The sequence below is a fragment of the Spermophilus citellus genome (assembly GCF_964194105.1).
Source record: "Spermophilus citellus genome assembly, chromosome: 9".
NCBI lineage: Eukaryota > Metazoa > Chordata > Mammalia > Rodentia > Sciuridae > Spermophilus > Spermophilus citellus.
In genome coordinates, this window is record NC_138191.1 from 57,824,623 (window position 1) to 57,836,962 (window position 12,340).

Below are 12,340 nucleotides of genomic sequence, written 5' to 3' on the forward strand. Positions count from 1 at the left end.
ATACTTTAATCATTTGGCTAGACTTAATAAGTTTACTTCAAATATAAAGGATACTCTTAATTCCTAAATCCAAGCAAATTTCATTCTAAGTGGATAAGCCAATTTTATTTGTGGGGTTGTTCCATCCCCTCTCCTTGTTTGAATCTGCAGAAAAGAATTTAAAAACTACGGATCCAATTATGAATTCTCTGTCATAGTCATAGTGGGGCAGCTGAGGTGGTGACATTTCCACAGTTTAAAATATGATAGAAAGTCCTTAAGGTCCCCATCAGGTAACTATCTATGAATTTAACTTGAAAATAGCCAATTCAGAATTGAGACAAAAACCCAAACAAGTGGGCTGCTTATCTTTGCAAGATCATGGGTTTCTTTGAGACATCATTATAAAGCAAGTGAGTTGGGGCCTGTTAAGCATTTCAGAGCAGATCCGCTAAGGCCAGGAAGGCAGAATGTGCTTTAGTGTTTGTCAGTCTACTCTTGTCCTTAACTAATACTTTCATATCAGAGTCTTTGACCTTTGAATATTTCAAATATATTCAAGATGTACACTGAACTAAGTGGGGACACTGTGTGTGTTTATGTGCCCAGTAGAAAGAGATCAAGTCAGAAGGCCAAAGTCTGTCCCAGGCTTCTTTCAAAGCCTGGATATGACTTACTCAGTGTGCCTTTTTGGGTATCCATGTTTAATTTGTTGTTCTAGGTTTAAGCATCTCCCTGCTCACCCTTCTCAGCTTCAGGGATTCATTTGCAAATGTCCACCACAGTAGGGGTACAGTGAACTAGCAAAACAGAAATGGCTCTGTCCTGGCCCAAAGGAGACCTGCTATTTCTTTTTTTAAAATATTTTTTATGTATTTTTTTTAGTTGTAGATGAACACAGTATCTTTATTTATTTTTATGTGGAGCTGGGGATCAAATTCAGTGCCTCACACATGCAAGGCAAGCGCTTCACCACTGAGCTACAGCCTCAGCCCCCAAGACCTGCTATTTATTGAGTGCTTGTTATACGTCAAGGGCTTCACGTGCATGATCACATGTAATTTTCACAACAATCCCATGAGATAGGTATTATTGACTCATTTTACAAATGAGAAACTGTCAGACACTTTGAATGATTTGTCCCAGGCCATACAGCTGGTAAGATGGAGGTAGAGTTGAGGCTTGAACCTGTAAATATCAGGCTCCAAAACCTAGATTCTAACTCATACCACGTTAACTTTTAAAGGTCAAATAGTACATAGGAAGTAGATGGTGACTAAGGACAGCAAGACAGAAACATCTCTAAGGAGAGAAAACATGGAAGCCATAACCAGGAGCCTCTACCATATTGTTCTAGCTGTTTCTTTATTTTAAGGCCTGTGTATTTGCTGGCTACCTGGAACTTCTTTTCATAATAGGTTTCTTCTCTTTTTTCAGGTCTCATGTTATTGTTACTCTTCAGAAAGTCCTTCCCAGATCACTCTAATATAAAGTAACCCTTCACCCTAACCATTGTCTTCTGTCATATCATCTTGTTATATATTCTTTAGAGCACTCATGACTTAGATATTACTTTTTAAAAAAATATTTTAAATATTGGTTTACTTTTCTTATCTGTTTTGCTTGTACTCCCCCATCACAATATAGGCTACCCCAGAATAGGATGTTATCTAATATATCCTCAGCCATGGTATACTGTGAGGCCTCAGAGAAAATATGTCCAATAAATACTTATTTCCCTTATCTGGAAAAATGAACTGAGAACTACCAACATTTATGGCCATTATGTATTGTCTGCTTCCTCTGTATAGTATTGACTTGGTGAAGATGGACCATATCTATCTGTTTTGACACTGTCCCCAACACCTAGCAGAGTGAGTTGCATAGGAGGCCCTCCATAAACATGTATGTTGAATGAATGGTTCTTCTGTTGATTCTTTTGATTCTGTTATCCAGGTAAATGATTCTGAGTGTAAGTTGCTCTGTACCAAAGAGACTCCCGGATCCAGTGGTTCTCCATCCTGACTCTACACTGGACCATACCAAGGAGCTTTAAAAAGACTGATACCAGCATCCTATCCACAGAGATTCTGATTTAATGAAATCTGCTCTGGGTTGTGGCTTGGGTGTTGAGATTTCAAGTTTCCCACAGGATTCTTATGCATAGCCAGGTTGAGAACTACCATTTTGTTTTCAGAACTCATTCCATGCTGTGGTCTTAATAGGCTCAAAGCAGCCAGGGTGAGAGAGAGAGAGAAAGGATATAATTCATGGATATTGGATGGTTCCTGATAGTTTAAGAGGTACTTTCATGTCTGTTATCACAGCTGATAATGATAAGATCAAGTATCTAATTTCTTGTTATTTCCCTTTCTGTTGATAATTCTTAAAAATCTACCTCTGCCCTCACTCCTAACTGCACATACCAGTATTTAGCCTCCTCTATATAGAGGGATATATATAACTATACAGTTCCAGTGGTGAGCTGCATACCGTTCTCCTGCAGGAGTCCCCTTCTGAAACTAGTTGCCATGTTGTACCTTTTCCCATGATTGTGGCCCGCTTCCTCCTAGCCAGAAGCTTCAGGCTCCTGATATCTCTTCACTGTGTCCTTCCTTTCCCTTTTGCAGGTCACTACCCCAGGTCAGAGTTCTTCATCAGTCCTCGATGGGTTACTGCCATTCGCAGGAGCAGGCTCCCTGGAACTCTTACCTCTCCCCACCAAAATTATCGGTTACTTACTTGGGTCCCTTCTAAGTCTTCCCTAAGACTTAGTCAAGTCCAGACACTTTAGCAGAACCTTCCAGACTTCATGGTCTTCTCCTCAGCTATCTATCTTCCAGGAAATGCTGCTTCACTTCTCAACTCAAACCACACCACATGACTTGCAGTGTGCTGGGCCTGTGGGGTCACTTTCCACGCCTTCCCTACAAATTTCAACCCTTCAAAATGCTTAGTCTCTATGGTGGCCCTCTCTGAGATCCCCCTGGAGTCTTTTTGTGAAAATTATTTGTCGTTAACCCTTCTAGTTATCTAGGGTTGCTGTTTATGAGTTCTGTTTTCTCATAGAAGTTCATAGTCACAGGGTTGGAACTTAGGCATCTTTGTTTCTTTGAGTGTCTTATATGGAATAGGTACTTAAATGTTTGTTGAATTAAAGGTAGGAAAGGAGGATGTTAACAACCTTTGTCATCAGAGAATAAGTTTAAGGTGTGAGTAACTTGCAGAAGGGCTTTTTAGAGCATTTTAGCATTTTAGGAAGATGCTGATAACTTGAGCAGTCAAGAGTTCATGGCTGTGGTGGGGGGGAATCCTAGTTGGTTTACATCTATGGTGGTCAGGGGCTGGGAAATTTGGTTTCTTTTTTTAATAACAATGATTAACGTTAAGCAAATGCTGACAGTGTGCCAGGTACTAGCCAGAGCTGGGAGGGGCCCTCATGACACTCCTCCCTATTGTTCTGTGCTCACTGTGAGCCAGGCCTTCTGTGTGGTCCCAGTTGAACATGGAACAGACAAGCTTCAGAAATATTAGATGTGGCAAAAAATGGGTAGGATTAGGATTATATTCCTTAACTAAAGGGTCCTTCCACCCAGCCCTAGCACTTGTGAATTTCTCTGTTTCATGCAGAAGCAGTGGATCATGTGTGGTTTCTCCTCCTCCTCCTTCTTCCTCTTCTTCTTCCTCCTCTTCTTCTTCTTGTTCTCCTCCTCTTCCTCCTCCTCCTCTTTTTTGCAAAGGGCTGTTCTCACCAGCCATGGGTGCAGGCAGCACATTAGCTCAGCTGCCCTGCTGTGTGGTTTGCAGACCAGTCTCATAACTAGTGCAAGACAGCCTCTGGAGCCTTCTATCTCCAGAGGAGAGTCCTGTTTTTATTGAGGCTCCTCTTTATTTATTGGCCTTAAATTTTCTTATATGATTTGGCTTAGGTCAAAACCATAGTTTGTTTGAGGGGGGATTAGGAACATGGATTCTGCTCAAGGTGAATGTTTCTACAAGTGGCCACAGCTGGGAATGATTGTTGGAACAAGTGCAACCTATGTGTCACTTTTTCTTTCCATGCTCCATATGTCCCACTCCCATTTTTATTTCCTTCTCCCCCTTCCCTCTATGTTCTTCCCTGAGTCTGCAGGCACCCATGGGCATTGCTTAACCCTGCTGGTGGCAGACAGGTTCCTGACCCCTGAGGGGGGACAGTGTGCATGCAGCCACCATCGAAGTGGCTTTCCACCACAGCTGAGCCCACTGATATATGGAAGAGCGACCCACCTCTTCACCCCTGACCCTGGCCTGTCTTCATTAATTAGAGTACATTGATTTATTTATAAGTATCAGGTCTTGTCATAAAAAAAACTCTGCCCTGGGTAGCTCAACAGAGGGGTTCTTCTGGCACTAAAGACATTCTAGCAGCTAAAGAATTCCAATAATCTCCGCCTGTTCTTATCATTACAGGGTGGTGGACATATGTGAACCAATTATCTAACAATTTATAACATTTCTCTGATGGGTTTATTACTGAAACCATTTCCTAATAGCCTTTTTTGATTAGTTGTGCTTTTCCATCTGCCCCAGTCATCTGAAATAATAAAATGGCTCATATACCTCTAACAATTCTGAGATGTGTTTTTCCCTTTTGCTTTTGTTGCAAATCTAGGTGAATTTCTCTGTAGGATCCTAAAGGAGGGAATGAGTGTAAGCATCCCTTTTTATTAGGCTCCACTAGTAGTGCCATTAAATGTGGTTTGTCTTTTAACACTCTGAGAATTTTCTTTGGTTATGTGGCATAATTCTATTTTCTTTTGCAAATAGGAAGTCAGCCCTTGTGAATATCTCAGCTTTATGCTTTACTCTCTTTCATTCTTAGGGTTGAGAATCATGGCTGCAGGAAAATTTGCAAGCCTTCCCAGAAACATGCCAGTGAATCACCAGTTCCCCCTCGCCTCCTCCATGGACCTTCTGAGCAGCAAGTCCCCTCTCGCTGAGCATCGCACTGATGCCTATCAAGACGTGTCTATACACGGCACCCTTCCACGGAAGAAAAAGGGCCCTCCTCCCATCAGATCCTGTGACAGCATCAGTCTCATGGGCACCCTTCCCCACTCCAAATCCCCACGGCAGAGCTCGCCCCTGACCCAGGATGCCATCCAGGAAAATCTGCTGCATGACTGGAAAAGCGAAAAATTCACCTTCAGGTAACGTCTCTAATTTCATGGGTAAAAATTAATAAACAGCTTTTTAAAAGTTATTTTATTAGGGAAAATGCCAAACAGATACTGTGTTAAGTAAATAACTAACTCCCATGGAGCCCTCACCCTGCTTTAGCAGTTAGAAACATATAACTAGTCCTGTTTTGTCTGTTTCCACCTATTTTCTCTCCTCTGTTGTTGTTGGTGGTATTATTATTATTATTATTATTATTATCACTATTATTACCATTATGATTTTGTGGTTCTGGAGATGAAACACAGGGCCTCACACATGGTAGGCAAGAGAGCTACTGCTAAGCTATATACCCAGCCCTTCTTTAAATTTTATTTTGAGTCAGGAGTTTGCTAAGTTGCATAGGCTGACTTTGAAGTTGTGATCCTGCTGCCTCAGGCTCCCAAATAGCTGTCCTCTGGTATTCTTTTGAAACAAATCTCATTTACAGATATACTTATTTTATCTGTGAATATTTTGGAATATGTGTTTTCAAAGATAAGGACTCTTATTTATAAAGTGTATATAACCACAATGTTAAAAAAGAACTATTGCATCTAAAAAAATAACTATTTCTTAATATCATCTGATAATTGAGAGTATTTTAAAATCTAACTTTCTATATCATTAGTCCCTTAAAAGAAAGCATACTTTTTTTTATCAAATTATCAGATTCTGAACTACATTCATTCAATTTAGGGAAGTGGAGGTACTGGGGATTGAATGCAGGGGCATTCTACCACTGAGCTACATGCCCAGCTCCCCCCCCCCCCGCTTTTTTTTTCTACTTTTGAGACAGGCTCCTGCTAAGTTGCCCAGGCTGGGCTTGAACTTGTGATCCTTCTGCCTCAGCCTCCCAAGTAGCTGAGAGTGCAGATGTATCGACTACACCTGCTACGTCCATTCAATTCTATAGAGATGCCAGGGTGTCTATAAATTAGGACCTGTATCTCCTAACATGCAGTTGTCAGCATGTTGAAATAAAATTTTGTATGGAGGTAGCATCAAGTCAGCTTCAGAATACTGTAGAACAAGAAATGATTTCTCCTTGCCCATGCCAGGGATCTGAGTAAATAAGCCTTATAGTAATAAATGCTGCTTCTCTGGGTTTGTACCAAGCCCTGGCTGTGATTGGTTTCTGCTTGTTGGAGCTAGTTTGAAAACTCCGCACTCCTTTTCCTGTTGAAGAAGATCAGCAACTTGTGATGCTATCAGTAAAGAATGGGGTTGGTTCTTCTGTCATCTCTCCTTTTGTCCAGCCTTGTAGCAAAGAAAGCCGCTTTGATCTTGGCTTATTTTTTGGATCAATATCTACATATTGGATTAATTAGAGTACATTGTGCTCTAATTAATTGTACTCACCTGTATTAATTAGAGTACATTGGTTTTATATGCTCTAAGGTTTTACCAGAAAAATTCCACCTAATCCCTCTGTCTAAAGCAAAAAGCCGATCCAACATTGAAGAAATCCTAGCAGCCAGATTATTACAGTAATCTGCTTTTGCCCTTTCTCGGGGTAGGAAAAAATATGTGACCTGTTAGTACAATTGTGCATCTGAAGCAGGGATTTCCCCTGAGCTTGTATTGCAGTGAGAATATAGATCATAGATTCAAGTAAATAAATAAGAAAACTGAGGTTTATAGTAAATGCTATGGAAGAAATCAGTGAACATCCTGGAGATTTATTGGGCATGAGATTTGTTGTTGTTGTTGTTGTTATTGTTTTGTTTTGGTGAAGTGAACAGGTCTCTGAGATGGTGATTAAGCTAAGACTTGCATAATGAAAGAAGGCAACCAGGAGCCTTGCAGGCTGTTCCAGGGATAAGAAAATCCAGGGCAAAGCACTAAAGAGGGGAACAAATGGTGGCATGTTTGAAAACCCCCAAAGAAAGGTGTGGCTGTAATTGGAGTGTAGCAAGTTGAGGGGAGAATAGTATAGATGTTGGTAGAAAGCTAGACAAGAGGTCAGAATTGGCTTTAGTTTCATAATTGCAGTCGGATAAAAAGCAAATAACTGGAAGTCCAGATATTCTCTGTAGATAGCACTAAAGAGCCCAGAAATATCTCTGCTGCCATATCAGAAGATTCCCCAGGATATCCTGGGGGTTAGAGAGCCCTGAACATGCTCTGTAAAATGTAGGTGGGTGACTTCCCAGCTCAGAGAGCTAGCAGACAACAGCTTGGGGATGAAATAGGTAAATACAGAGGTGCATAGTTGTACAACTTCTGTTAATATCACATCATTGGCGCTCAGTAGGCAAGATGAAGAAAGTAAGCAGCAAAGACAACTTGTGGCCTGCCCCAAACCAGCACCAATGCCAGGCCACACAATGCAGAGCAAGAACCTTGGCTGTTTGTTGCATGGACCACTTTGTATTTATTAACCTAAACTCCTAATTGAGCTAAATAGCTGTCATGTACCAGGCACAGACAGTTCACAACTCACTCCCTGAAGCTCTGAGGTCCCTCCCGGCTGGGTGCCCACTCTCTAAGGGGGAAATCACACAGAGGCAGGCCACTGTGGGGGAAGTGACAATGGAGTCACCCTTCCTATCTTGAGGAAGTTCTTCGTAAACACCCAAGGTCCAAGCGCCAACGTGCCAAGAGTTCAAAGCTTTTTGGACAGAGGTCAGATCTCTGGAAGAGATCTTACAGGAGAGCGGCACAAGTCCCGAGTTTGAAGTCCAGGCAGTGGAGTCTTAACAAGTATTACTGGCTTAGGGTTTGTTTTTGATTCAGAGATATGTTAATCCAGATTCACATCTTTTTTATCCTTAACTTAAAAATATCTTATTGTTTAAGATGCATACAGGAAGTAACAAAGTCATATTCTTCAAAATCTATGCTGAGTGAGAAGCTAGAGACTGTGTGTCAAAGGATCACAAAGTCCTACCCCCATGGTCTTATTTTAAGTATATTTATTTTCCTAACCTTTTTTTTTTTTAAATCTCCCAGGCCCTCCTGACTTTAAGGAGTTCAAAGTACCTTATACTCCTTTTGTTCATGTTTTGTGGTACTGGGGATTGAACACAAATGCTCCACAACTGAGCTACGTCCCCAGCACTAAATCTTTTATTAAGAGACACGGTCTCACGAAGCCTCAACCTCCTGCTTCAACCTCCAGAGTAGCTAGGATTATGGGTATGTACCACTAAACCCACCTTTTTCTCTCTCACCCCCGCCCCCCCCCTTTAAGTATCCCTAATAAGATTGTAAGATGCCTCAGTTCCTTTTTGGAATAGCTATTACACACACACACACACACACACACACACACACACACACAAAGCTTTTGTATGTGAAAAGGTAGAGACAAACAACATGAATGAGAACTCAAGGCTCTGGAGAGTGAGGTTTTGCCTAAGGTGTCACAACTGAAATTCAGTGAAAGAGAAACAGAACATTTATAATTAATTCAACCCTCACAGCTTAACGGAGCTGGGGGAACACCAGCTATCCCATGTTCCAGCTCACATAATACTCTTCTCTTTTCATAGTAAATTCAGGGTTTAATTTCAATTGACACTGACTTTCCAGGTGTCAAATATGAAGACCTTCCATTTCATCATTTTTGGTTTTTGGTGTTAGCATGATCATGCGGGGTCATCTTGGACAACCCAGACCCCTCTTTTCACTACACTCAGAAGGAAACCATCCAGACAAGAACCTCTTTGTCTTTGAGTCTCCCCTTATCCACATTTTTTTTTCAAGGTTTCAGTTACCTTGAATCAATTGCTATCTGAATCTATTAACTGGAAAAAAATTCCAGAAATAACTCATAAGTTTTAAATTATGCCCATTCTGATTAGCATGAAAAAAATTTGCTACACTCTCTCCATCCCACTTGGGACACAAATCATCTCTTTATCCAGGGTATACATGCTATATATATTATCCATCCGTTAGTACTTTGTAGCTACCTTGACTGTCATAGTATGGTAGTGCTTGTGTTCAAGTAACCCTTACTTTCCTTTTTTCTTTCTTTTGGAGTGGGGATACCAGGGATTGAACTCAGAGTCCCTCAATCACTGAGGCACATCCCCAGTCCTATTTTGTATTTTATTTAGAGACAGTGTCTCACTGAGTTGCTTAACAAACCTCACTTTTCCTAAGGCTGGCTCTGAACTCACCATTCTGCCTCAGCCTCCAAGCCACTGGGATTACAGGTGTGTGCAACCACACCTAGCTAACTATTTTCTTAATGGCCCCAAAGTTCAAGAGTAGCAATGATGGCAATTCAGATATGCCAAAGAGAAGTAGTGAAGTGCTTCTTTTAAGTGAAAAAATAAAAGTTTTTTACTTAATAAGGAAAGAAATATGCCAAGGTTTCAAATATATTGAGTATATTATTGTACTTATTTTATTATGTTAATCTCAATCTAATTTAAATTAAACTTATCATATGTCTATATATATATAAAAAACCCAGTATTTAAAGTGTTTTGTACTATCTGTGTTTTTAGGTATCCATAGGGGCATAAGGGCTTGACAACAGTATTCTGACTTGTTGCAAGTTTATTATTTTCCAAACAACTATGTGTAGCTTATTAATCATTAAAAAAATCACCTTTACTATTGCATATGAATTAAACATACAGCCTGAGAGGCCCCAGGCAAAGCAGAGGAAGCTGCCCTTTGACCTGAAAGTTTGCATTAAGTTGTCATCCACATGTGTCATATCCTCCCAAATTTTTAGTATCTCTTCCATTTTGTGGTTTAAATTTTTCTTTTCCTCCCCCTCCCTTCTTTTTCTCTCTTTTTATTTTTTTAGGATTGGGGCTTGAATTCAGGGCCTCACAATTCTAGGCAAGCACTCTATCACTGAACTACATCCCAGCCTCTTTATCAAAAATTAATTTTTAAAAAGAATATTTTTATTAGTTGTTGATAGACCTTTATTTTATTTATTTATATGTGGTGCTGAGAATCAAACCCAGGGGGCTGGGGTTGTGGCTCAGTGGTAGAGCACTCGCCTGGCACGTGTGAGGCCCTGAGTTCAATTCTCAGCACCACCTAAAAATAAATAAATAAAATAAAGATATTGTGCCCAACTACAACTAAACAATAAATAAATATTAAAAAAAAGAATCAAACACAGTGCCTCACACATGCTAGGCAAGTGCTCTACCACTGAGACCACTGAGCCACAACCACAGCCCCTCAAAAATTAATTTTGAGATGGGGTCTTGCTAAGTTGCTGAGGCTGGTCTAAAACTTGCAATAGATTCCCTGCCTCAGCCTCTCAACTGGGATTACAGGCATGTGCCACGGTGTCTGGCTTAGTTTTAAAATCTCTTATAGGATATGTTCATAAGTTATCTTCTTTGAACATCAGTAACCTTGTGTAAGACATGGTAGATTTCATCAGCATTATCATTTATAGTTGGCAAAATGGGTTCAGGGGCTGTTGAGATACCCGAGATCAGACCTTAGTGGATGATTGAGGTAGGATCAGAACCCAGAGACTAGGGCCTTCCCCAGATGTTGTGCTTCACGACTTCCCAAGAATGTTAGTGCCAGTTGGGCATCCTCTGAGCTATTTTCTTGCAGGCAAGGGGTCCGTCTCCTTCTGAACTCAGCACCTCAGACACCCACTTTGGGGAGAACGGAGTCTTGGTTGCCAGGAGTCAGGCAGAAGCCAGTCTCTTTCAGAGACTGTATCTCTTGGCTTTCTTGTTGTCTTGGCTGCCCTTGGATGTACTTGTGGTTTTGAAAGGTGGCCAAAGCCAGAAGCCAGGGAGCTCTTAAACCTGCTGCTTGATGTCACAGAAGGAGCCTTTGTTAAAAGCAGAGTCAGGTTTGTCCAAGAGGCTTGCTGAAAGGATTTCCTCCTGACATTAGCGTTGTTCGACTGGGGTCCCTTTGATTCATTTATCTTCAAGGATGGATTTGTATTTGAATCTGGGCCTTTCCTTGGGCTGAGAGGGGACTGGTTCCTGTTGGGATGTCTGTGTTGCCCGGATGGTTGACAGATCAGCGCTTGGAGACTATTCAGGTCCTTTTCCTGCCTGTGGGTATGTGGAGGCACACATTCCTGGGAACAGCTGCGAGGGCCTAATTCCTCTGCCTCTTGTGCTGTGGGAGCATGTGTCGGGACAATGTGGTGTTTCATTAGTTTGCATGAGGGGAGCTGACTGACTAGTCACAAGTGTTGTAACTGACAGTGGCCAGAAAGTCTGCAGAATTATCCCTAGTGAAAATCCGGTGCACTTTCCCAGGCAGTAAGTAAACCACTGTGTCTCAGCGTCAGATCTTTAAAGTTGGAGCCAAGGTGTAAGGCACAGGATGTATGCCTGGCTTTTCTCTAAAACCCTGATTTAAAGACCTGACTCCAGGCTGTGCCAGTGCTCTCATCTTGAAAAACTGTTTCAGTTGTTTCTGTTTAGAACCACCATGCTCCATCACTTCTGTTTCTCCCTAACAAAGCAAGATGTTGCCCCAGACATGAAAATAAACCAGTCTTTCACTCAAAGTTCATCAGAAGGATCAGCAATGTGAATGTCCACATGCAAACATGTGTAGTTTATTTATATGTGGTCATGTCTGCTGTCTGCAGATTGCAAGCTTTTCATGTGCAGAGGAAATACATCTATTTAACAGAAAGTGTACTTATTGGGTTAATAGGGTGATGGTGACTTTTTAATAGCTCCAAGTTCAAGAGGATCTCTAGAAATTCGTGTAGTCCATGGTTGAATTTTTATTGTTTAAATTGCAAGTTGAGTTGACTGACATTTTTAAATGCCCCTTGAAGTTTGAATGCAGCTGTTGTGGATGGGTCAGTGAATTCCTAGGAATGGTATATGTCCTGGCCCTGATGGCCTCTGGTGTCCTGAGGCCAGGAGCAGCTGGGTCAGAGGTGAACTCAGCCCCTGCATCATGTGCTGCTCCTGGCTGGAAGGTGCCCAGAGAATGGAGACTTCCTGCAGGTCTCCAGCTGTCTGATGGTAGTCCCAAATCCTGTACTGACAAGGATGATTTGAACTGAAAGCTGGGATCTGCACATTCTCAGCTGTTATCTGGGGAAAACTAGAGGATTTTAAAAAAACTGATTACAAACCACAACCAAATATGCTGTTGGAGAATTACACAATGCAGTCCTTGTTGAGTTCAACATCTCCTCCCCCAGGACAGACCTGATTTAACTCATGTTTTTTGGGGGGGC

At 41.4% G+C, this 12,340-nt stretch overlaps 1 protein-coding gene across 3 annotated transcripts in view; it reads left to right on the forward strand.

The window, feature by feature from the left end:
- The window catches only part of BCAR3 (BCAR3 adaptor protein, NSP family member), a 139,552-nt gene that overhangs the window by 27,226 nt on the left and 99,986 nt on the right, over positions 1-12,340 (forward strand). For 2 of the 3 annotated variants that reach the window (XM_081308338.1, XM_081308337.1), the window contains exon 2: positions 4,844-5,171. In XM_081308338.1, the coding sequence (XP_081164464.1) occupies positions 4,855-5,171 (317 nt within the window). In that variant the 5' untranslated portion in view covers positions 4,844-4,854. Of the gene's footprint in view, positions 1-4,843; positions 5,172-11,119; positions 11,193-12,340 lie in introns of those variants that run through there. The other variant, XM_081308339.1, reaches the window with a different exon arrangement.